This window comes from Carettochelys insculpta, chromosome 5 (genome assembly GCF_033958435.1).
Source record: "Carettochelys insculpta isolate YL-2023 chromosome 5, ASM3395843v1, whole genome shotgun sequence".
NCBI lineage: Eukaryota > Metazoa > Chordata > Testudines > Carettochelyidae > Carettochelys > Carettochelys insculpta.
Genome location: NC_134141.1, coordinates 108,732,657 through 108,759,198, shown reverse-complemented (window position 1 = coordinate 108,759,198; position 26,542 = coordinate 108,732,657). Strand labels below are relative to the sequence as shown.

The window sequence follows — 26,542 nt, the reverse complement described above, 5'->3', positions numbered from 1 at the left end:
CCTCTTACGAGTTTTTGCTGACAAGCACAAAGCTGGGAACCAATTGTGCTCGTACAGTGAGGGATGAGTGTAATAAGTATGATTTCCCAGATGACAAAAACTAGACTCCTGGGTGATGGTCACATTACAGCAATCTGTTGACAGAAATCACTGTCAGAAGAGATTTCCTGACAAAACTTCTGACGACTGTGTGGCCACTCACAAAAGCCAATCGGATGAGTGCTCTGCTCTGTCAACAGAGTGGCCAGACTGCTCGACTTCTCTCTTGACAAAATGGGCATCTGGAAGCACAGTAGACAGGGATGCCCATTGTTCTGGTTGCCCTGTCTGTTGAGAGAAGGCTACCCAGAGTATCCACACAGCTTTTTTGTCAACAGAATCTGTCAACAGCAGCATTATGCCTGATGGCTGAGATGCAGAATGCTTCGGACAAAAGTGCTGAGTTTTGTTGACAAAATGCATTTTGTGTGTGGACAGTCCACCAGTTTTGTCAACCAAACTTGCTAGTGTAATGTAGCCTGAGGGTCCCTGTCTAGGGTGACCATATCTCCTTATCCCAAATACCGTAGAGGGAGATATGTCAGGGGAGGGCTCCTCCCAGATCCACCAAACCTCAGGGAGCTGGGAAGCACGCAGCAGCTGCCAGTGCTCCTCCAGGGTTCCCCAAGGTGCAGGGAGCCAGGAAGCAGGCAGAAGCCTTTCCCCCAGGCCCCAAGCTATTCTTAATTTCGCAGGACTCGCTGCTGGCTCCCAGGCGCCTTGTTGGCTTCCTCTGGTGCGGCCAAAGGTGCTCTCTGGCACAGGAGCTGTGCTTGCGCGCCAGCAGGGAGCCAAATACAGGGCAATTAACCTTTTTTTAAAAAATAAATTGGGACGGCTTCCTGGTGTCTGAAATACGGGGGTTGTCCTGCTCAAAATGGGAGGGATGGCCACCCTATCTCTGTCAGGATTGAGCACCTTCAGCTGAACCTGAGAACCAGCAAGGCTGGCTATCAGACTGGTTAATAAACTCATCTGGATTGCAATAGGATTGCTTGATTGACTGAAGGGAGATATGAGGCCTGCTTTTCAGCTCAGCAGTAGTAGTGGATTGCTAGACTCTTAATAATGCTGCCTGCAACTGCAATCACAGTCTTTCTTTACCTCAGCCCAGTCTTATTCCCTTCTTGGTTTCTGATTCTTGGACAGGATATTGGATTGGCTGGCTTCCCCTCCCCAGGTCTGGTTCTAAACACTAAACAAGAGTGCTGGCATCTGGACTCCTAACAGGATGCATTTAAACTTTGTCCTGAACCTTTTAATCTGAATTCAGATAAACACCCTGAAAAATAATTTTATTAAATCGCAGATATGTAACTTGGCAGAGCATGTTCTTAGAGGGGTTAAACTAAAAGTTTAGATAGTTCTTGCCCTTAGGAATTTATACTTTTATGTGTGTATGTTGCCTAGCACAATTGATCCTGGTCTACAGTTAGGTTCCCAGGCACTACTGAAGTACAAATAGTAAATCACAGTATTAGCTTAATGGGATTGTGATTAAACCAAAAATCTGAGGTGGTATATTTTGAGAATGCTTAATACTCACTATTATACAACATTTTATTAAGTCAATTAAAATGTGTTCCAGACACCTGGTTTTAATTGACTAATGTTTGTACCAAACATTCTCCTCCACAATCATGTTAATTTTATATACATATAAGAACATAAGAACATAAGAACATAAGAATGGCCATACTGGGTCAGACCAAAGGTCCATCAAGCCCAGCATCCCATCTGCCGACGGTGGCCAATGCCAGGTGCCCCAGAGAAGGAGAACAGAAGACAAGTGATTTATCTCCTGCCATCCATCTCCTGCCCTTGTTATGAAGGCTAGGGCACCATACTTTATCCCTGGCTAATAGCCATTTATGGACCTGACCTGCAAAAATTTATCAAGCTCTTTTTTAAACCCTAATAGAGTCCTGGCCTTCACAGCCTCCTCGGGCAAGGAGTTCCACAGGTTGACTGCGCGCTGTGTGAAGAAAAATTTCCTTTTATTAGTTTTGAACCTACTACCCATCAATTTCATTTGGTGTCCCCTAGTTCTTGTATTATGGGAAAAGGTAAATAATTTTTCTATATTCACTTTCTCCACACCATTCATGATTTTATATACCTCTATCATATCGCCCCTCAATCGCCTCTTTTCCAAACTGAAAAGTCCCAGTCTCTCTAGCCTCTCCCCATATGGAACCCTTTCCAAGCCCCTAATCATCTTAGTCGCCCTTTTCTGAACCTTTTCTAATGCCAATATATCTTTTTTGAGGTGAGGAGACCACATCTGCACGCAGTACTCGAGATGTGGGCGTACCATAGTTTTATATAGGGGAAGTATGATATCTTTTGTCTTATTATCGATCCCTTTTTTAATAATTCCTAACATCCTATTTGCCTTACTAACTGCCGCTGCACACTGCGTGGATGTCTTCAGAGAACTATCCACTATAACTCCAAGATCCCTTTCCTGATCTGTCGTAGCTAAATTTGACCCCATCATGTAGTACGTGTAATTTGGGTTATTTTTTCCAACATGCATTACCTTACACTTACCCACATTAAATTTCATTTGCCATTTTGCTGCCCAATCACTCAGTTTGCTGAGATCTTTTTGTAGTTCTTCACAATCCCTTTTGCTTTTGACTGTCCTGAACAACTTGGTGTCATCTGCAAATTTTGCCACCTCACTGCTTACCTCATTTTCTAGATCATTGATGAACAAGTTGAACAGGATCGGTCCCAGGACTGAGCCCTGGGGAACACCACTAGTTACCCCCCTCCATTGTGAAAATTTACCATTTATTCCAACCCTTTGTTTTCTGTCTTTTAACCAATTCCCGATCCATGAAAGGACCTTTCCTCCTATCCCATGACCACCTAATTTACATAAAAGCCTTTGGTGTGGGACCGTGTCAAAGGCTTTCTGGAAATCTAGGTATATTATGTCCACTGGGTGCCCCTTGTCCGCATGTTTATTAACCCCTTCAAAGAATTCTAATAGATTAGACAGACACGACTTCCCTCTGCAGAAACCATGCTGACTTTTGCCCAACAATTCGTGCTCTTCTAAAAATGTTGCTCATGATGCACAACAAGGCACCACTGGGAGTTGAACCCAGGACCTCCTATTTACAAAGCAGGCGCTTTTACCAGTTAAGCCATGGTGCCCCCCTTTATATATAGCACTGGGCTTCCCAATAAACAATTACTCCTGTATTTTAATTAGTAATGCTTGTGGCATATAAATCAACTTCCAGCAAACACTTCCTGCAGTGTCTGTACAAGGGAATAACTGGAACTAGGATTAATTGCTTAGTTGTGACAGGAATTAATGCTTATCTATGCTTTAATTAAAGAAGAGCTAATGTAAAGTAAGCCACCACAGCAGCACCCCTGAATGCTGATCCTGTCTTAATCTATTTTTAAATGTTTATCAAGTAACAGTATCTGACATTCAGCACATGCAATTTCTTGAGTCTAGTTTTTTTAACTATATGCTGACAAAATGATTGTATTATTTTCTCAGAGTTTTCACACATTGAGTAAGACCAAGGCAACAGGCAAAGAATGCAATGTTTACTTAGAAAAGAGATTCTGAATATCTGTCCACCAAGAATAGATCATTAGCTTTTCTGGGCATGAGCCTTGTTTTTTACGCATTTTGGAAAGCACCTTTGTCCCAGTGAAATCACGGGAATTTTACATGGGTCAGGATTTTGGGAGTTGGTCCAAAGTACTAGGAAGAATAAAAGCCACTAACAAAATTTACCAAGCTAAACAGAAATTATTAAACAGTAGCACAAACATACAGTTCCTGTATTTAAGCAATATGAACTACAGATGGATTCCACAAACAATAAATATGCTCCACTTCTGTTTTATTTTTTTAACCACTTACTCTACTTTAGCAATTTCGGGTAAACAATCTAATGTCTGAAACCATAAATGTGTTTACTTACTTAGGGTATCTATTACAGGTTCAGGCTGGTGGCTTGAAAGAAAAATGGACAAAAACAGTATCTGTTTAATCCACAGTGCTATGAGTAGTTGAATATTTCAGTGTTGGTTGGCTGGGTCTGATCATAATGCAGTCTGTCTTTTTAAGAGAGTCTGTTTCATCACGCTGTAGCAGGTGCCTCTTCCCAGAGTAATTTTGGAAGGAGAGCATTGGCAAGGCAAGGAATTTCCCCAAAGGCTCTAGTGGGAGCAACACTTGATATTAAGTTTGCATACTACAATACTGGGTTGCTTTTAGGCACTCTTAAGTGCATGCTGCAGTACTTTGCTATGAAATGATGCTTAAAACTTATTACATAGTACTTAGATACTTTCCTGAACCATGAAAGTGTCATTAGTCTGTGAAGAATCATAGAGGATTTTGTGTGAGGTAGGTAGCTCTGATATCAATGATCTCACTAAGGCTATGTTTACATGGAAGAGCTATTTTGGGATAGCTACTCCGTATCTTTGACATGCGCCTGTCATTTCAAAATAGTTTTCAAAATAATGGGCACATGATTTTGGCATCCCTGGACTACTTGTTGCAGGAGGAGTAAAGGGTAACTGGAAAAGTGCATTGGTCAAACAAGTATCAGGGGGTAGCTGTGGGGGTAGCTGTGTTAGTCTGTATTTACAAAAACTAGAAGCTCTGTGGCACCTTACAGACTAACAGATTTTTTTGGAGTATAAGCTTTCGTGGGCAAAGACAAAGTGGGTTTTTGCCCATGAAAGCTTATACTCCAAAAAAAATTGTTAGTCCGTAAGGTGCCACAGAACTTCTCATTTTGTTATTGTTTAGATAGTAGCTAGTGCCGAAATAGCCTATTTCAAACTACGCTCAAAATAAGCTATGCAAATTGCATAGCTGATTTTGAGTTTAGGCTGCTGTGTAGACATAGCCAAAGAAACTGGGATAGACTGAAGTGGAAATGTTAGTGAATTGAGAACTCCATGGACTTGCTGTTTCAAGTTACAACGGACAAAACAGCTGCAAGTGTTCACATCCATTTAAGGTTGAACATCTATATATTTACCCATAGCAGGTGGACTGAAGAATAAAAAGGACAACTGGTGAATTTCAACAATCACAAAAATTTCACACTTTTCAAACAAAATGACCAGCTGATACGTTATTTTGTGTATCCAGCCCCAATCCTGCAATGAGTGCCACAAATGCAGACGCTGTGCTTAGGGAGAACCCAGTGGAATTTGATGAGGGTCTACATTTCCTTAGGGCTCTGCACAGAGTTGAGAGGCCTGTTTTTGTGCCCATTTTATTCTTGACTATTCTGTGAGACTATGACTGCGATTCTCGGGCTACATTTACACTATAGCAGGGAGTGATCCTCTGAGAGCAATCAACCGGTGTTTAATTAAGCAGATCTAGTGAAAACCCACAAAAAACAACCACCTTAATAGGTAGCCTGATTTTCAGAGGTATGCAATACCTATAAAAGGCAATGGGAGCAGCAGGTGCTTGACATCTTTGAAAATCAAACCATGCATTTAGGTAACTAACTTTAGGCTCCCAAGATTGAAAACCTGATGATTAATTAAAATAGATGGTGAAATAGAGAATTTATTTTTAAGTGCGTGAAAAAAAATCACTGGAAATCTACATAGAAACACAGCCTCTAGCAATGGGTCTCCCATGGCATCCAGAATTCAACTTAAAATGTGGCTAAACACATGCTGGTCACCTGTTATAAAACTGAGGGCCAAAGTGTATAAATGGTTAATTATTGGCAGAAATATAATACAATATATTGTTGCCTATTTTAAAGCTCAGGCTGGTACTCCCTTTCTCTTTTCAGGCCAAGACCTTGCTCCATGTCCAGGTACCTTCAACTCCCACCATGATAAATGGCAGGGAAGGAGTTGCTTCTGTTTGTAGGAGGCCTAAGCAGAGAAAGAATGGGCACCTCTGTGCATCTTTGCCTCCCATCTTCAAAATTTGCTTCTAGGCTTTTGTTTTTCCTAATGAGCATAATAAAAGCCCTGAGGGTTTCGTCACTTCCTTTTAACTTATTAAAACAGATGAAGTTTTCATTCAGAGACTGAAAGTATAGCCTAATGTTTCTAGAATCAAAACAATTACCAGACTGATATTGATGCATGTTCCACCACACCCAGATGGAGGCACTGTTCCCTCATAGTAGAATCACAGAATGCTAGGCCTGGAAGGGACCTTGAGAGGTCATGGTGTCCAGCCCCCTGCCTCATGGCAGGACCAAGTTCTGTCTAGACTATCGCTGATAGACATTTATCTATCTTGTTTTTAAATATCTCCAGAGATGGAGATTCCACAACCTCCCTAGGCAATTTATTCCAGTGTTTCACCACCCTGACAGTTAGGAACTTTTTCCTAATGTCCAACCTAAACCTCCCTTGCTACAGTTTAAGCCCATTACTTCTTGTTCTCCCCTCAAGAGGCCAAGAAGAACAAGTTTCTCCTCATGACACCCTTTGAGATACCAGAAAACCACTATCATGTCCCCCCTTAACCTTCTTTTCGCCAAACTAAACAAGCCCAGTTCTTTCAGCCTTTCTTCATAGGTTATGTTCTCGAGACCTTTGATCATTCTTGTTGCTCTTTTCTCAACCCTTTCCAATTTCTCCACATCTTTCTTGAAATGCACTGCCCAGAACTGGACACAATACTCCAACTGGGGCCTAACCAGCACAGAGTAGAGCAGAAGAATGACTTCTTGTGTCTTGTTCACAACACACCTGTTAATGCATCCCAGAATCATGTTTGCTTTTTTTTGCAACAGGATAGCACTGCTGACTCACTTTTAACTTGTGGTCCACTATCAGCGCTAGATCCCTTTCTGCCCTACTCCTTCCTAGGCAGCCAATTCCCATTCTGGATGTGTGAAACTGATTGTTCCTTCCTAAGTGGAGCACTTGGCATTTGAGAGAGGCAGGCACAGAAAGGGAGATGAGGCAACTGCGGTGAGATGAAAGGGGGGAGCTGGCGCAGGCACAAGGCAGAACCACTGTAGGGTCGGGAAGGGCTGGCTCAGGCATGGGGGCGCCTCAGCTTCGGGTGTCGGGACTCTGGCAGCGGGAGAGGGCTGGGCTGGGGCCGAGCCTGCGGGACCGACAGAGAAAAGAGAAGCCGAAGCCGGGCGGATTTAAGCGAGGAGAAGGGGCAGGTACCGGCCCCGGGACAGGGGGCAGCGCAGGGGACAAGCGACGCTAGGTGGGGCCGGGGAGACAGACGACCCAGCTCCGCCCCGCGTGCTGGGCGGGAATCCCCCGCCGCCTCCTTCCGGGTGCGGGCGCCGGCGCTGGAGCCGCCTCCGCTCGGTGCAGGGAGCGTGAGGCGCGGCGGCGGGGGAGGTTCACGGCGCTCCCGGGCCGTTTCCCCCCGCACTATGGCGGGGTCGCTGCCCATTCACCTGCTCGGGGAGCCGCTGCTCCGGCGGCTCAGCGTCGTGCTGGACCGCGCGGCTCCGGGCAAGGGCTGGAGAGAGCTGGCGCAGCTAGCCGTGAGCCACGGCAGGATCAAGCTGAGGTGAGGGCGACCGCCAGGGGGCGACGCGGCACGGGCCGCAGCAGGGCTGGCCTGGCGGCGGGGGAGGGCATGTGGGGAAGGGCGAGGTGAAGGGAGCCCCGGGGGTCAGATGAGGAGGTGGCGGGGGGGTGCGGGTGCGCTGAAGGGCGGTGGGAGAGCCCTGGGGGTCAGGTGAGGGCGTGGCTGGGAGGGGCTTGCCCAAGGAATGGGAGAGCTGCAGCAGGGACTATGTCACCTCAAGAGAAGACTGGAACATGTGGCGAGGAAGCTACAGTATACTCAGGTGAATGCTCAGGCAAGGAGTGTTTGGCATAGATCCTGGGGGGAGGGGAGCTCAGCAGTGACAGGTGCAGATTCTCATCAGGTTCCTGAGTGCAGAGGAGGGCAGCGGTTCTAGGGTGCAACTTAAGCATCCGTGTAAGGCTTGACAGAAAGACATGAGCCACTTGAGGCAGGTGGCCTTTGTGAACAACAGATGTGTATGCAACATTATGTATCTGTTGTGATGGGCTGCACTGTCTTATTGGTTTTGTTCTTGTGGCTAAAATGCTCGCTGTTCTTACTTTGTAAGATAGAAGAATTAGTCTTTTGGCTATCACCCTCTGCAGTTTGGTGAAGAAGTTTAATAATGTAATTACTGTGCAGAATAAGTAACCCTAGAGTAAACAGGAAGACAAACATGAGAATTGTTGCAAGAGAGAAAATACGCTGGCACAAATTGGTCTGTTTTGTATTCTTCCTGCCGGGTTGTCTTTACGCTCATATATTGCGAAAGTTTATTGGATCTTGGGTTGCATTAGCATCACTTTTTCACCCTAGAAAATAAATACCCTTTCCACTCACAACCTTGTCAATTAATATGTAGCAAGTATCGGAGGGGTAGCTGTGTTAGTTTGGATCTGTAACAGCAACGAATGGTCCTGTGGCACCTTATAGACTAACAGAAAAGTTTTGAGCATGAGCTTTCGTGAGCACAGACTCACTTCATCAGAATGTGTAGCAAGTATGTTCTAGATAAATACTTTTAAAATAGACCTTTCTCATGGTGACATTGCCTAATATAATATTTCCATAACTTGAGTCTGCTCCTAGTTCTTTACGTTTTGAGAACGTCTGGAAAAGCTTGTAATATTCTATGTTAAGAAGTGACTCTGAAGGCTTAAGACTGATGGATCTCTACATTTGGAATTAGAGATTGGCAATGACATGTAGATTCATAGACTTTAAGATCAGAAGGAACCATTCTGATCATCTTGTCTGACCTCCTGTTTGTTGTAGGTCATAGAACCTCACCTACTTTTGAACCCCCTCCCGCACCTCTGAAAACCTCTGGCTGAGTTACTGAAGTCCTCAAATTATGGTTTAAAGATGTCAAGTTATAGAGAATTCACCATTTGTGCTACTATGCCATAGAGGAAGGTGAATGCTCCACCGCCTCCCAGACGCTCAGCCACTTCGACGGGAAATAAAATTCCTTCCTGACCCACATGTGGAGCTCAATTTGCCTGGTGGGTCTTGCCCACATTCCCACAGTCTAACATCTAATTTTTCTTAAACTAAAGCAGTGCCATTGGTGTCTCATTGTGTACTGTATTTGTTTTTTCAGAGGAGACTGTGAAAGTCCTACTTAGCAGGGTAGGTATCTGCCCAGCGTATTGGCTAGTATTGCCATACACGCAAATACTCTGTTGTGTGGCATGTAGTTCATCTTTATTTCAGGCATTTTAAGTAGTGGTCTATGATTTATATACAGTTGTCATGTGTTTTGAAATCCTTTTCAACTGGATTGCAGTACTTCAAATGCTTATAGGAAACAATATAATATAAAACAGGGAATATACTTCACGTTAGTGGCATAATCGCTACTAGATTCATATGTGTAAATCCACTGCTTAATGAGAGTCAGAAGTGTGCATTAGGAAGACCTTGTATTTGCAGCAATGAAGTCCAGATTCCTATAAGTAAAATGATTATTGATATTTCCTAACAAGGCAATCATATTTTGGCAAAATTAAGTATGAATAATGCATAAAGATCAGATTTCTCTTTTTCCATTTTAAATTGGCCATGTGGCATACCTGCAAATGCCCTTTAACATTTGTTTTATTTTAATTTTTTCAGTTCTCTGGAGTTGGAACAATGTTCTCTCCAAGTCCTGGAGCCAGAAGGAAGCCCCAGTTTGAGTCTCCTGAGACTAATGGGCAAAAAGAGTTGCACTGTAGTGGAACTGGTGCAATTTTTACAGACCCTCGATCAACCAGAAGCCCTTCAGTATCTCAGTCCTCCAGGTTAATTTTCATTTTTAATTTACCACCTGTATGTATTACGCAGAAAATTTACCAGAAGAAGGGTCCTGTAGTTGGTAGAAAAATCTGTAGTTAAAAGCTAGTGATATTATACTTCCAATTTGGACACTGAATAAATGTTCATGATGTCTTTCCTAATCGTACAGAAGTATTGAAGTGTGGTATATTATTATGTTCTTTTTATTTTTTTTAAAGGATTGAGACTAGATAAAGTGTTTGGAACAGATGGACATAAGAATCTTTTGTGAAGACAAATTTATGTTTGGGAGGGAAGGTAAATTGCTTAATTGATTATTTAAAAGTAAGGGGCTTTTAACAGTGTAAATCCTACAGCCAGGATCACACAGAAGTTTGGAAGGGTAAATTCTTTTCTGTCTAATCTAGCAACAGAAATGTCACTGGTCCACACTTAACATTTGGATTTACCTAACTCTAAATATTGTGCTGAAAATAATTTGGATAATAAATGTCTGCTGATCCTCGATAATGCTCCCATTCACCCTATCAATCTTGAAGACTATGTTGATAACATTTGAGTGTTCTTTTGCCCACAAATACCACTTCCATCCATCAGCCAGTGGATCAAAGCATCATTGGTATATTTAAAGCTTACTATTTCCATCTGGTGATGCGGTAGATCAGATGGAGAAGACAAACCAACAGTTAAGCCATTGTGGAAGAACTACAACGTCAAGATGACTATAGAAAATATCACACCTGTGTGAAATAAAATTACTCAAAGTATCCTGAATGGCGTTTGGAAAAAGCTATTGCTGAAATATGTTCACAATTTCCGTGGTTTTGAGGTTGAAGTGAAAGACATTCAGATTCTGTCATGCAACTGGCAGCTCAAGCGGGATTCAATGCGATGGACACAGATGATGTTCAAGACCTGTTATTGTCACACTGTGAAGAATTGACTAATGAAGAATTAATTCAGCTGGATGCAGAAGGGTTATCAAAAAAGGAGGAGGAAGAATTAGATGAACCACAAAAAATGCTGGACACTAAAACACTCTCAAAATTCTTTAATACATTGGAGGCAGGTACACAAATTCTCGATGACGACATCCCAAAATTAGAACAGAGTTCAGCGTGCAGGTGACAAATTCATGAAGCCGTTCTGGTCTGGGGGAAACCCTGAACCTCAGTCTCCCTTTTCTACCCCCATGCCCATGGTGCTGGAATGTGAGGGGAGTGAGGGTTTGTGTGGGGTTTTGTGGAGGATTTTTGCTCCTGTGCCACCAAACTAAAAAAAGTTCCCCATCCCTTCTTAAAAGATCTAGATGTTCGTACAGTGGCAGCTGCTACTTTCGTGCCCTTCAGTGGCCTCTGTTGAGACTTTGTGATGTCAGCTTTGCTGTGAAGCTGTGAGTCTGTAGAACCAAAGTTATACCAACTCTTTTTTATAGCAATGAAATATGGGTGATGTTTTTGATTTATGTCTTGTTTAGTCCTTTATATTGAATGTCAGGACAAGATCAGAAATGAGGCTGTTCCAATCCAAAGCTATCAACCACATCTATCAACATTGGTTTGGTTTCAGCGATTTTCCTGGTAGGAACATGTTGTTAGAATGGAAGATCAACAAATTCCAAAGTGCATGTGCCAAGGACTGCTGCTGTGCTGGTGGGATTGCAGGTGTCAAAAGCTTAGGTGCCATGACAAGATTGCCTATGATGGACATGAACTAAATATACAACCACACCATTTTAAATGCTCTGCCAAAGATGAATTTGGGTGGCACTCAGTTTGAAAGTATACCATGTCCGTTAGGGACTTCCTATGGTAATGAATGAGGTCTTTTTTTTGTAGTGGGCAAGATGGAGGCTATTCCTAGTATTGGGACTAATAAGCAATAATGAAAAGTTGCCTTATCCTGTCCCAAAAGATGTCACATCTGGATAACTTGATAAATGATCAAGGAAGCTGATGAACAGGAACAGTTATCACATAAAACCTTAGTACAGTTTATTTTAATGAACTTGTCATCATTAGTCTTTTGCAGGCATGTCGTCATGTCATTTAAGCCTGCCCTGCATTGATCTCTGGGTGTATCTTCTTTAAAGAGAGAACTCCAGTTATGTATGCTAGAATTACAGCTCTTGATTTAAGCTAGCTTGTGTGAGAGGGGTTACTATGCATATTAACACTTGAGCTGTTGTGTTCACGTTCACACTACACTAACTTGTCGGTGGCACAAGACTTTTGGAGACATATACAATGAATCTCAGCTCTTCAGTAATTTGAGCTCCACTATGAATTGTTCTGCAGTATGTGGAGAAATTTTTTCTGTCCTTTCTGGACCTTCAGTGGGAATTGTAGGATGTCACTGGAAGACTAATGGCAATCAAGTCCCTTTAGCTTATATCAGTTTTTTAGACTGGTCACATGAGCAGCTATCTTGAACTTTCATCTCTGTGTTTTCTTGGGCCAGTCAACTAAAGGTAAATGCACCACAACTTTTGGGTCACTGTCTTCAGCAGTGGTTCTCAGCCAGGGTACACAAAGCTCTTTCAGGGGACATGTCAACTCATTTAGACATGTTGCCTAGGTTTACAACAGGTGACATCAAAGGCTCCAGCAAAGTCAGTGCAAACTAAAATTTCATACAGACAAAATAAGAAAGTTAGCAATTTTTTAGTAATAGTGTGCTGTGACGCCTTTTTTAATTTTTGTTTGATTTTTTTGTAATCAAGTGGTTATTGACTGAGATTAAACTTGGAGTGTGTAAGACAAAGCAGACTCCTGAAAGGAGTACAGTAGTCTGGAAAGGTTGAGAACTAAAGGTCCACACTATAAATCCCTTGCTGCTGTGGCTATGCCAACATAGCTCTTCTGGCACAGGTCTCTTGTCTCTTCTACTGAGGATGTAGCATAAATTGGAAGGACTACTACTGCTGATGTCACTGCACCTTCACCCCTAATGACGTTAGCTGTGCTTTCAGAATCACTGTTTTATCAGCATAGCAGTGTTCTCTGTAAGCTAAGTGTTTAGGCAGTCGCCCTCAGGGGAGATTCAGGTGACATGCTGCTGATTAGCAGAGTGCTCACAACCACCCACAGTGGGCAGTATGTGTTTTCTATTGATGGGGAAAACATCCACACATACCTTGGTGTACATAACAATTTATTCCACCCTTGGATGGAAAAATTTAGAGGGAACACTGCAGCAAAGTTGTTTACACTGGCGTTTTGCAGGTGTAGCTGGCTGAAGTGTGTGGTTTGTTGTCCCCTGCTCTCCCCCTCCTCTGCCCCCCATTCAAATAGTTATAGCCCATATGTGCTGGAAGACTTTGTAGTGTAGACCAGGCCTTAAAACGAGGATGTTGGGTGTGTATGCAAATCAAAATGGGATAACGCCCGAGTTAACTTTGCAGTGAAGACAAGCTTCAGCGTCTGGAAAGGACAGTGACTCCTTTATCAACCTGTTCCCTATTGCATCTCATAGCTGTAAACCACTTATCAATGGTGGTGTTGGAGCTGAGTCAGAAAAAGTATGTGAAACCAGAGTGAATACATCTCTGTGTGACTCAGCAGGACACCCTAATTAGTATGACTTACTTTCTAAGACCCACTCACAGCTCTGCTGATAGGTCTCCCTGTGAGAATATGTAGCGTATTCTAAACTAAAGTGAGAACAGTGCACTACACCAAAAAGAAACCTCATCTTGTTTAATTTAGGATTATTTGGCTAGATCTGCTGGTTTAGTGACCCTGGCCTAAGGGTGTGATAATGGCAAAACTTATGTTAAGAATGAATATGGAAAAAAACTGTTTTAAAAATGGTAGAATTTGCCTGTTTAGGGTTATTTTGTTGTGTTTAAAAGGAAAAAAACTGATAATTATCCAGGCTTTTACTGTTAGAAATTTGGATTGGCCATGAACTTTTGATCAATATATTTATAAGTACCTGGAGTGTGATAAGATGATCCAAGCAAGATTGATTACACAGATTTATTTGAATGTTTTGTAACTTCTGTATGTAGGAAAGTGCTATTATCTTCATTTTTACAGATGGGAAACCGAGGCACAGACTGAAGGCTTGTCTATGGGGGGAGGTTATTTTAGGATAACTTAGTGTGAATTTAAAGCAGTATAGTTTTGCCACAATAACTTACCAGTGGACTTTCATATTGGAATAGGAGTATCCAGGTGGGGATGCTATTTCAGCATAGTTTATTCCATAGTAACTCTTCTGGTCAATTTCCCTATGCAGACAAGCTCTCAGTGACTTGCTCACAATTAAATTAAGTCTGTGGTAGGGCAGGATAATGAATGCTTGCCTCCCAAATCTTAGGCTAGTGCCCTAAGCACTGCATTGCTTCATGTCTCCTTTCCTCATCTTGGAAATATTCCCACCATATGACTAGTCTGATCAATAAAATAGAGGGGAAAGGCCCTAAATACAAGTGTCCATCAGAAGACAAATGGATGAATGAATATATGTATATTTAAAATTTCTGCCAAGGATGGAAAAAAAAACATTTTTTGAGGGGGGCATGGAAGGTCTTTATGAAAAATTCTATTTAGATATGCCCCTGTTTTAACTAAAATACTTTTTGTTGGATAAATTCAAGTATTGGTAATAAAAATGAGATATCAGACAGTAATATATCAAAAACAGAACAAGCATTTAATGGGCCGAACTCTCATTCATACTGAGTCCTCTACACTCCTGTGTGGCAGTGTATTGGGACCTTAAAGTGGGTATATGTGTAACGTATGAAATCCTTTTTATTTAACGCATATTTTGAAACTACTTGCATAAGCTAGAATTTCTAGATGTGGAGAAGTGGGTCTGTTCCGTGAAAGCTCATCACCTTATAAATTATTTTGTTAGTCTTTAAAGTGCTACAAGACTGCTTGTTTGTTTTGTGAAGGTACAGACTAACATGGCTATTTCTTTGTGCTATTTGCCTAAGCTAGAAAATGCTAAATTCTTTTCTCTGGCAACAAACCCTCAACCTCAAGTTTTGTTCAAATAGCATCAATGAAAGAGTTAAATAAGGTAACAAGGTTTTTTAATATTAAAAAACCTTACGTAATCACCAGAGTACAATTTAAAACTAATCTTAATCACTGTATCTAAAACAAGCAGTTCAGATAGTTATGAAGTTGCTTTTAAATACAGCATGCAGTTCTAATCATAGAACAATATTTAACTTCCAAAAGAAAATGGAAGAAAGTTCATTCTTGCTGAGATGTCTTAACTTCTACCTTTTTTTCTTTAAGGTATAAAGATTGTTGTACAGCCAGACCCTAAGGCAGTACTATCTGGACAAATGGTCAAGCTATGTTGTTTGGCAGTAGGACATCCATTTCTGCATTATCAGTGGTTCAAACAGACAAAAGAGGTAATAACTAAACGTAGGAAATCTCAGGGACTTGGAGGCGTTGGGTAAAAGTCAGTCTCCAGAATATAAATCCTTATAAAATACTGGTGTCAATCTTCCCTCAACTGGTTTAAAATTATTGTAAAGAACATTTATATTGAAAGTTTCCAGATTTTCATGCCTCAGTACTTTAGTCACACAAGCAATACAACACGAGTTACATTAACGTTTTCCAACATCATCCTTTAGATGGCATGTGCTTCAGTGGGTCTGTGGTCGGGCCTATACTAAAGGGAAAGGTCAAAGTAACAAATGCAACTCCCTCTATGTTAATTAAGTATCTGGAGTTGATGTACCTTAATATGAGCTTCTGTCTGCACTGCAGGAAGCTGATGGGCACAAACGCTCTGATCAATTTCCATTACTCCTCATGAGAGGCAGTAATACCAGTGCTAATGAGAGGAGGGGATGCAGTGAGTTTGATTTAGCGTGCCCCTACCAGGTGTGCTAAATTGAACTTCAGAAGACTGACCCCTGGCAGTGTCAGTCCTCTCCGAAGTGAAGACATAACCTGAAACAGCATCTAGGGAACAGTTCAGTCTACAGATCCAGCTTGATCCATAGATTGTGTGACTCTGCAAGAATGCTACCAACTGATGATGTGGGAGGACATCTTTCCATTGAGCATTGGACTGTGACCACTAGGTCATTTACCAGATCATTGAACTTCCATTGGAAGGTAACAACTTCCAGTTACTGTAGTAATAGAATATGTTGGAACTGGTCACTTAGAAGGAAAAGGCTGAAGGCCTAAAGTGAGCATGTCATAAATATTGTCATCATCATCAATAACCATGGGCTCAGCACCCGTTGGTGTCTGATGCCTCTCTCACTAGTTCCTTCCACCTTTCCCTATCCAGTGCGGAGTGGCTTAGTTTTTGTAGACTAGCTCCGCACCAATCTACTACATCATCTATCCATTCTCTGTGGGGTCTGCCTCTCCTATTAGTACCATCCATTATGTCTTGATTTTTTCATTTGTCGTTCATTCTGCAAATATGTCCAAATAGTTGTAGCTTCTCTTTTGTAACCTTCTGCAGCAGATTCTCTTTCGGCTGTATCTTCCTATATAATTCCGCATTGGTGACCTTCTGCGTCCATCTTATTCTCAGAATCTTTCTATAACAACTCCTTTTGAACACCAATATTCTTTTTTTGAATCTTTCATTATGTCACAAATATGAAAAACAATAACGATTGAAGTGAGTTTGAGTCAATATTCCCAGAGGTGTGCGCAGTAGAAGTAAGCAAGGGTAGTGTCCCTTTCAGTAACTGGCAGGGTCAAAAAGCAGAGCTCCTCAGAGTCTGAGCCTGCAGTGAGGTAATAGATCAGTGTTCCTCCAGCCTCAGGCCCACTGCAGGCCCACGGGAGATGGTATCAGCTCCCACCAGAAGAGCTCTGCTCTCCCTGGTGCACTCTTCGCCCTGCCTCTGTCCACACCTACTATGACTAACCTCTGGCTAAAACGGTCAAGTGGCTTGGATCCCCAGGAGCCTTGTTGTCATGAGAGTGTGCTGTGTTTCCTCCTAGTATCATGTGTTTCCAAAAACGGTCAGGGTTGAATTTCTGCATCTGCCCTGTATTCCCATAGCCCAGGAGTGTGCAAAGTGGGGGACCGTGATATTTTATAAGGGGGATGCTGCTCAATCAGCTCCCCTTGCAGCAGCAGCCACTGCCTCCCCAGTCCTCTGCTTTCTCCTGTGTAGCTTCTGCTGCTGCCATCGCCAAGGGAATACACCCCCTGCTGCTGGGCCAATCAACATGTTCAGAGGCCTTGAGTCAAGCAGCGGGGCCAAACCAGGTGGCTGAATTGGTCCCTTCAGCCCATATCATGCTGGCCCACGGGAGTTCCCTGAGATGGTGTTGTGGACTGAGTACTGCCTGTGGGTGTGCAGGGCTACTGCCAGCCTGGTACCTACCACCACCCATCAACACGGCGCAGCCTGGGGTCACCACCTGCCTGCTCTACAGCAGTGCCAAGTTGTGTGGAAAGCAGTGCAGCAAGGGCAGTGCCTATGAGATGGAGGCGACGGGGGCGCAGCTGAGCCCCTGGAGTCCTCCCTTTGAGACATCCCCACCCAAGCAACACTCCCCCTTTGGGGCACCCCTTGAGTTCCCTACATACCCTCCTGGGGTCTTCCCCTTGAGCATTGCTTCCCCCTTTGGAGCACCCCTGGAACCCATCAGCATCCCAGCCCCTTCTTGAACATCTCACCCCCTTCCTGAGCATGCTCCCGCTCCCCCACATCCCTTCCTGTGGTCCTCCCACAGGTTGGCGTGGCTACACCCTATTGCAGGGCAAAAAAGTGGGGCCCAATGTAAAGAGCTTGCTCACCCCGCTATAGCCTGAATAGCACTCCCCAGTTAAAGAACAGCACAACTTTTCTCCAACACCCTCCTTTCATCTAGTCATATATTCCTGTAATAGTAACGCTTATTGATAAACCCTTATATTAGCAATGATATCAAATGATTTTTTTAAACATGTAATGTTAGATCACTTTTATGACTTAAAAAAGCTGTTAAATGAGTTTGACCCAGATAGAAATTGTCTCTGTCAGAGTTGACAGGTGCACAGGGGGTTACATGCATCCTTCAGCATTGGCCCTCCCCACATTGCACTCACTGCCAGCGCTGTGCCACTTCTACTGGCTTCAGGGGCAGTCCTGCCTCTCCCCTGGAGCAGCACAGCCTTCCTTGCTTATGCTGTTCTCAGAGTGTGCTCCTCCAAGAGAGAGGGGAGACTGCCCTTGCATCCACTGGAAGCAGTGTGGTGCTTCTGTAGGAAGAGGCAGGCAGGAGGAGAGGAGCATAGGTGGACAGGGTTGGGGAGGGGCCAGGACATTGACAGATAACCATTGCTCCCCCCACCAGAATCCCTGTACTATTCACCTCTCATCTCTGTGTCACTGAAAAGTGTATAATTAATGCCATATTTAACTATATATTTTTTATTCTTCTTTGGTAAAAACAAGTGTATTTTCTAGTCTCTTCCTGCACCTCCCACCTCCACACAAGAGTTCTAATATTTTCTATTTCAGAGTTGGCTATATCTCCTTTTGAGAATAGTGATATAACTTGAATGCAGACTGGAATAATGCATGCTGAACCATATCCAGCTATTAGTGGGAAAGAAAAGATTCAGAATTGAAGATCCTGAAAAAACATGCACTCTAAGAAAATTTCTAATGCCCCTGTTTATTTAATAGTGGCAACATCAGTCTGTCCGGCTACGTCTACATGTGCCCCAAACTTCGAAATGGCCACGCAAATGGCCATTTCGAAGTTTACTAATGAAGCGCGGAAATGCATATTCAGCGCTTCATTAGCATGCGGGCGGCAGCGGCGCTTTGAAATTGACGCTCCTTGCCGCTGTGCGGCGCGTCCAGACGGGGCTCCTTTTCGAATTTGGGAATAAGGGGACTTCGAAGTAGGCGGCGTCCTTTCGAAAAGGAGCCCCGTCTGGATGCGCCGCACGGCGGCAAGGAGCGTCAATTTCGAAGCGCTGCTGCCGCCCGCATTCTTATTCCCAAATAAGGGGACTTCGAAGTAGGCGGCGTCCTTTCGAAAAGGAGCCCCGTCTGGACGCGCCGCGCGGTGGCAAGGAGCATCAATTTCGAAGCGCCGCTGCCGCCCGCATGCTAATGAAGCGCTGAATATGCATTTCCGCGCTTCATTAGTAAACTTCGAAATGGCCATTTGCGTGGCCATTTCGAAGTTTGGGGCACATGTAGACACGGCCTCCATGAGTCAAAATTTGTCTTCAAAACATTAAAGGCTGAGGATAAGACTTGTCTGTTGTGACAGTTTGAAATAGCCTTTTTAAAAATATCAGTCAGTATTGTCATTGCTAAAAACAAATATTTATTGTTTTATGCCAAAGCAGGAACAGTCAGTCTAAGTTTTATTTTTTGTGGCTCCTATGTAACACAGGTTCTACATGGGAAATCCCCAGAGTTGATTTTTAATCCAGTAAAAGTAAGCGATTCTGGGACTTACATCTGTCGAGTGAACAGTGGTTCTTCTTTTGTATTCAGTCGATGGGCACAATTGGATGTTTATGATCTCCAGGGAGTGTCTTATGGTAAGTAACAAATGGGTTTTTTAGAATCCCTCTGCATGGATCTGAGAGTGGGGAAGATGAACTAGCTCATCATTCAGCAGGCACAAAGTAAATGTGCATTTGATAAACTCATTCTGCTGTGAGAGTGTCTTTGACTCACTGTAATGACTTAATTAGCTAAAGCCCAGATTGCAGACCAGAATTCATAGTTACACAAGTTAGTGAAGGGGGTTTTTTATGCATTACTACCTTATGCTGGCTACCCATATGTATTATGGTGTGTGTGAGTGGGAAACAGGCTCTGCAGAGTTTGCTGTGTATTATTGTCCTCCTGCCACCCCCAGTCTCCCCACTCTCCACCCCCATATGCAGGAATGGGAGAATAATGGTGTAGTCTTCATGCCATCCCTTCCAATATACCTGCAAGCCTTCAGTGTAGCCGTGGTGTCACATCAGTATATATGTGCTGTACCAAGTTAGTCTCTGCACAGTCTCTACACTCTTTTTCCAGAGTATCAGAGAAATTTAGAGAGAGAGATTAATTTGTGAACTATCCCTTATACACAGCATTTTAAGATTATAAACCACTACATAAGTGTAGGGTGGTAAGTAAAAGACAAAAAAAGTGACTTAATTTAGAAAAGTGTTTTTGCATCCCATGTGTCTGTTTTTATAGCGGGTAAAATAGAGTGTTTTCTATGTGAATAGAATTCTTGTAAGTTTACAGCTAAACAGTTGATAATAGTGATAATATTCAGTTAAGTAACAAATGTAGTCCAAGTGTACCTGTAATAAGAAAATCATGTATAAAGTATATAATGTTAATGTGGAAAATGAGCATGTTGAAGAAAGGAATAAATGGGAAGGATGAAACTAAGATGCAAAGATTAAAATCTTCTTATTGGTATCCATATAGTGGATAACAAAGGTAGAGTGCATAGTATGTCTTCTATTTGCAGTCCACTTCTTAGGTCTTATTGTGCTGTTGCTATTTATTGTTACCAGTTTCAGAGGCAGTATGGTTTTTGTAGACTAATCTGCAGAATTTTTCAAATGAGCATTTCAAATGAAGATGAACAACTAGTTTCTTATGCTCCAAAACTCTGTTAGTCTGAAAGGTGCCACAGGACTTCTCAACATTTTTATTGTTTAACTGCCTTGCTTGACCTACTGATATGAGGTGGAATGTGCCAAGTTTAAAAAAAAAAAAGTAAATGGTCTTCAGTCTGTAAAAAGCATTTATTTTACTTAATCATGCAGCTTATAGTTGATGCTTTGCAATGGGCTTTTTGAACTACAGTAGTGTTCTGCTTATAATGTTACTCGAGGCAAGAGAAGTGTGTAGGGAACACTGCAACATTAGTGAGAGTTTGATCAAGGACTGATGCCAAAACAAAGACATTTTTAATATCTGAAATTAAGGAATTACTCAATTTGGTATTCCCTGAACAACTGACTTCTCCCTCCTCACCAAAAGTGCAACTCTTTTTAACTGCCTTAATTATCCAGTTTGTAATATTGGCTCCCATAGTGGACTGGGCCAGGGTCATTTAGAAATACTGCACAGAGGAACTAAAAATGTGTTTAAGTGGCACAAATTTTGATGATTAAAAGGCTAGCGAGAGAGAGATTATTATAGACCAGATGAGAGAGAGAGAGAATGAGACTGGACTCAGTAATTTCTGTAAACATTGATTTGTACACAGTTTCCATTGATAACAGGAATTTGTATTAGAAAAGGGTTACCTGTCACTCTAGGACCAGTCAATGAAGCAACTTAAGTAGAATATTTTCCATTCCTGAAAATATCAAATACTCACAATACTCAAATATTGCTTCATTAACTGATTATATTAGTGATGGGTAACCTTTCTTTTTCCCCACCCCTTCTTCCTTCCTCCCCCCCACCTTTTGCTATGTGAGCCCTGGATTTTGATTGTTTACTTTTTTTTTTTTTCTTTGTTCTTTGGAAGTAAATTTTGCCCATGAAAATTTATGACCTAATACATTTGTTAGTCTCTGAGGCTTCATCTGGATTGCAGGCTTCTGTCGGGAGATTGGAGGTCTCTCAGTAGAAGTCTGCTGCATCAGGAGTGTTCAGCTGACATCCCTGTCTTCCTCGTTCCACGAAGCACAGTTTTCCTGACGTTTGGCCAGGAAAGTCTCTCCCAACTGAACTGTCAGCAAGAGGTGCACAATTTGTGTATCTTCTGCCAACAGTTCTCAGCAATCTAGACACAGCCTAAGGTGCCCCAGGAGTGGTTGTTACATCTGGCTTGAGGATCTGTATTATAGGATCCCTGAAATACACTTTGCTGTACGTGCTGTGTTGCTCCCACATTGTAGAATGGGACAAAGAGAGACCAAAAGGAGTGAATGCATACAATACACATTGTTTTGAGCCCTTAATCCACGAATGATTGACAGGTTTGCTGCCAAAGTGTGTCTGACTATTCTGGACCTTTAATCTAAACACATTGACATGAGTGACTATAACAGCTGAACACAAGGCTTTGTTAAATATTCCTTCTGGGAAGTCTGCACTTGCTGTTTTTTTAATGTTACTATGTATCATGTGTATTTCAATTTCATGCAGTGAAGTTGCTTCTATGTGTACAGTAGACATATATTCTCTACTTTAGCATTTTCTGTTCTAATACATTTGTGGACACAGTCCTGTTCAGGAAGAAATTTTATCTAGGAGTTAGAACAAAGAAGTTACTGGTGTTCATAAGGCATTTCTAGTACTTTGAAAGAGCCCGTTAATTCTGTTATTGTAGCTGATAGAGTCACTGTCAAATCTGACTATTTGTGTTGAAGAAATACTAAAAATATGGTGACAATAATGCAGTTTTACTCTACCACCCTAAAATTTTCACTTCCACCCATCAGCATCAAAGTAAGCTGGTGATAGGAATTTAATTCATTGTGCATGTTCCTAAATGCAAGTCATGGAGGGAGCAATGCAACTCTTCACAATCACCATCCTTAGTAGCTACTGCTGTGTACTGAGTCCTGCAGGAGTTTTGGGCCGCTTTGAATTTGGTATCAGGCATAAAGGAAGTGGGCTTCCTTTCTAATTCCACTGTGGGTATACAGGTGCTACATGGAGGGCCTTGAGTGTGCACATTTAGATCAGACACTTATAACATTTACTTTTCATTAAAACCTGATGCTAGTATAATCTAGCAGTTCTGCTCATGTAGTAAAGTGATTACCTTGTTGTATTCTAGCTTTTGGGTTGACTTCTGCTGTTTTTACACAAAGCTCCCTGAAACGTGAATGGCATGCCTACATGAAGAGTGTGAAGGAGAGTGTTAGTAAATAGTCCAAAAGTGTAACCTCTTCGTTGAGGGTCCCTGGGGGTACTCCACCTTTAGGTGCATAAGCACGACTGTGCCCACAGGCCGAAGACTTGTGTGTTGCAGTGTCCCTCCCCCAGCTGCCCATGCGCTCAGAGCACAGGCACAAGACACCTGTGACACTTACTGTGCATGCGTGGGCAGCTGGTCCCTCAGTTCTTCTCTGATTGCTGCTGGCTTTAGTCTTAAACTGTCCTTCCCACAGTCATTTGAAGAGGAAAAAAATAGAAAAATCAAAGGCAAAACTACTATTTAAACAAGGAATAAACAGTCAACAAGGGAAAGCTGCAGAGACAGCTTTTCCCGAGCAGCTTTAGCCGCTTTCAGTGGCTCTGCTTCACAGCACAGCTCTCATCAGTTTTACTTGTGCCCAGCTTGCCAGGTTTCAAAACGTGCTTGGCTTGTGGTCTCTCCTTTTTAGTTTTTGACGGCCACTGTTTTGGCATACAGTGTCAGTGTCCGCACTACAATACAGATAGCTGCTTATACTGTAGAAACTGACGAAACGGCTCAGGAAAGCAAGGCGGCAAGAGCTCTAGATCTGGCACATGGAACATGCTCTCACACCAAGCGACTGCAACAACTCCTGCCTCTGGCACAGCCAACAGGGCATTGAGATCTCTGACAAGGCTTTGGTGACAGGCCTTAGTGATAAAGGGAAATCCCTTGGAGCTATGAAGAGGTCTCACTGCCTCTGGGTCTGTCTTTCCGACGGTGAAATTGACCAGCTCCAGGCACCCCGCTCCCACCCTCCTTCAGTTTAAGGGGGCAACCTCAAGTGATTCACTGAAACGGTGACAGGAGGGGAGGTCTCACCCTCATGATGGTGCGGCTCTTCAATACGGCCACTGTCCTGGGACTGCAGAGCAAGCTGGCAAAGAAAAAAAGCAAAAGCCGGTTTCTGCAAACACTACACCCTTGCCAGCAGCTGCTAACGCTGATAAGCTGGCATCGGCAAAGCATGAGAAAGCACTTAATGCTGCTATAGCCACTTCTGTCTTCTTGATACCAGCAGTGCAGGGAGTCCCAGTGCTGAAGCCCTTCCACCATTTATGCTGCAATGTATCACCACAGAGGAGCTCTGTCACCTCAGTACCAGGCACCCCCCTGCTTAGTGAGGGCTCCTTATGTGGCTCCAGCCTTTCACATTCACCCACTGAGGCTTCAGGTTCAGCAGCTTCTGACTCGGACAAAGAAGTGGCAAAGCACACACCAGCTGTGAGTGCTGGCAAGCTGACATTGGCAAAGTACATGCCAGCGTCTGCTCAGAGACCAGTGCTGTCAGCTGTGAGCTTAACATGGCTACAGCTGCTTCTGTGGTCCTGGCACCAACAGCACAGGGGCCCCAATAGCGATGCCCCTCTGCCATTTATACAGCAATACACCACTGCAGGGGAGCTTTCTGCCACCTCTCTACCAGACCCTCTGTTTAGCGAAGACTCTTTATACAGCTCAAGGATTTCGCATTTGCCTACTCAGGCCTCTGATTCTGCAAGATTATTTGAGTCACTTGATGAGAGATCTCCTTCAGGAACTGGGACAAAATCATCATCAAAGCCAGTGCAATGGTAACACGGGTAACAGCAGTGGGTGCCACTACTCCTGCTACCCTGCCGGGGTATACTGGGATCTGTGGGCAGCTTCTTGTCACCAGCTGCTTCCCCAGCTATTACTTCAGCCTCTACAGATACACAGATCTCAGCTGTATTCAGGCACTGGAAAGGTCAGCATTTTCAGAGGTCGAGGACTAGGGTGCTTATGCTTGAATTCTCCACTCCCATCATAATTCTTTCCGTCATCATCCTCCCCAGGCTCAACAGTACCATTGTCCACCCCTCTAGGCTGATGACCCCAACACTTTTCAAGACCTCATCAGGAGGGTCCCAGACAGGCTTGAGATATCCCTTTCGACCCCATGGGATACATGTCATAAGCTGTCTAATATTTTACACTTGTCCAGTCAGAACAGAGTGGCAGTACCATTAATGAAGCCCTCCTGGACCCAGCCAGGCATCTATGGAACACCCCAGCCTCCAGTCCACCCATGTTGAAGAAGTGGGATCAAGAGCACTGTGTGGCCTTAAAGTGTGCTGAATTCTTCTTCTCCCACCCACCCTTTAACTGGCTGATAGTAGAGGGGGTAGACAGCAGAATGCTAGATCCACCCCAGGAGATAAAGACAGGAAAAGGCTGCATGCTATGCGGGGAAAAAGTTGTATTCATTGGCCAGCCTAGAATTTTGCAATGCCAGTTATGGGGCATTGCTTGCAAAATACACACAGCATGGAGTTTACCAATTTCCCACACACAGCATGGGGTTGACCAACTTCCCATCTTTATTTGAAACAATTCCAAATAAAATAAAATCAATACAAAGCCCTGACAAGAGGGGCTCTCTCATTTTATGAACAGTTTTATAGTCAGCTCTGGATGCAGTAGACACTGCCGCTAGGTACCTAGTGTCTGCAGGGGTAGTGTGGTGTGTGTCCTACCTGCAACCGTCTGTTTTTTTCCCAGAGAGGTCCAAACCACTGTCGAGGACCTTCCCTCCAGAATGTCTCGATCCTTTGCAGAAAATGCTAACATGATGCTTCACTCTTTCAAAGGTTCACAGGTCATCTTACGTACTCTGAGCATCCAAACAGTGGATGCATAGTGTACACAAAACAGATAATGTGGTCACACAGTCTCTGCCTTGTCAGTCATTCTGAACATTTGTTTGCCAGTCAGACAGCCCCCACAGCTGTGGGGGGGGGTGCTGCTGGACAAGCCACATACCACCATTGGCTCATCGCTAACAGCATTCTACCCTGCATGGTGTGCCATCATTACTGACAAGTGGATCTTAGTGATTGTACATCAAGGACCCCTCTCATGAGTCCATTCTCATGCAACATGCACAACTTCTTTTACAGCTGGGAGCCATAGAAGAGGTGCCCACTGAGTACAGCGGAAGGGGCTTCTCTTCACTCTGCTTCCTCACACAGAAGGTTTGTAGGGGCAGAAGGGGCAGGAGGCAGAAAAAAACAGGAGGTTGGAGGCCCGCACGAGATTTCAGAAACCTAAAATGCTGCATACTTTTGTCAAAGTTTCAAGATGGTAACCTTAGCCACTATCAGCCCTGAGCTACAGAAAGGAAATTGGCTGTCCACTCAACCTACACGATGCTTATTTTCACGTTGCCATCCATGCATTATGCAGACAATTCCTCAGCGAAATGACACTTCCAATATAGGGTACTGCCCTTCAAGCTATGCACAGCACTTGTGGTTTTCTCAAAGGTCCTGGCAGCGGTCACCACATATCTAAGAACAAAGCGATTAGCTATCTTTCCCTACACTAGATAACTGTCTAATAAGTGGCTACCGCTTAGCTCAGAACTAACAGATGACAGCTGTGAAAAGAATGCCATTCTTCGATCTGGGTCTACGCATAAACCTGACAAAGTTCACCCTGACACCACCTCACACACTAAAATTCGTAGGGGCACTTTTGGATTGCCAGAGAGCCGCAACCTCACTGCCTCTATACAGACAAGGTGGTCCAATACCTTGTCACCATGCTACAGGTGAGTCCTGGCATAACTGGCAGATAATGTCTGTCTCCTTGGATACATGGCAGCAGCAATCTAGGTTGTGCCCCATGCATGCCACCTGATGAGAGCAATGCAGGCCTTGTTCAGAGCAGGGTTTAGGCCCCATGTACATCCACTGAGGAGAACACTGAGTGTCACAGCTACAGTCAGAGGCCATGTCTACATTACAAGATAAATTCAATTTTAATGCAGTTAGTTCAGTTATTACCATGTGACTATCTTCACTGTAAATACCATTAGCTCAGTTCAGGGAACGCTACT

General features: G+C 43.4%; 2 protein-coding genes and 1 non-coding gene across 16 annotated transcripts in view; 1 reads left to right on the top strand and 2 right to left on the bottom strand.

The window, feature by feature from the left end:
- ALPK2 (alpha kinase 2) overlaps positions 1–7,517 on the bottom strand; it is a 100,466-nt gene extending 92,949 nt beyond the window's left edge. For 4 of the 10 annotated variants that reach the window (XM_074995716.1, XM_074995717.1, XM_074995718.1 and 1 more), the window contains exon 1: positions 3,999–4,193. The gene's annotated coding sequence lies outside the window, so the exon portion shown is untranslated. Of the gene's footprint in view, positions 1–3,998; positions 4,201–7,442 lie in introns of those variants that run through there. The other 6 variants (XM_074995724.1, XM_074995721.1, XM_074995723.1 and 3 more) reach the window with 4 other exon arrangements.
- On the bottom strand, positions 3,134–3,207 carry TRNAT-UGU (transfer RNA threonine (anticodon UGU)). Its single transcript has one exon. It is a non-coding gene; the product is annotated as a tRNA-Thr (tRNA).
- MALT1 (MALT1 paracaspase) overlaps positions 7,030–26,542 on the top strand; it is a 75,303-nt gene continuing 55,790 nt past the window's right edge. Inside the window, exons 1-4 of one of the 5 annotated variants that reach the window (XM_074995729.1) lie at positions 7,030–7,558; positions 9,680–9,846; positions 15,100–15,221; positions 19,195–19,345. In XM_074995729.1, coding sequence (XP_074851830.1) covers positions 7,419–7,558; positions 9,680–9,846; positions 15,100–15,221; positions 19,195–19,345 — 580 coding nt within the window. In that variant the 5' untranslated portion in view covers positions 7,030–7,418. Of the gene's footprint in view, positions 7,559–7,719; positions 7,842–9,679; positions 9,847–11,323; positions 11,422–15,099; positions 15,222–19,194; positions 19,346–26,542 lie in introns of those variants that run through there. The other 4 variants (XM_074995727.1, XM_074995728.1, XM_074995730.1 and 1 more) reach the window with 4 other exon arrangements.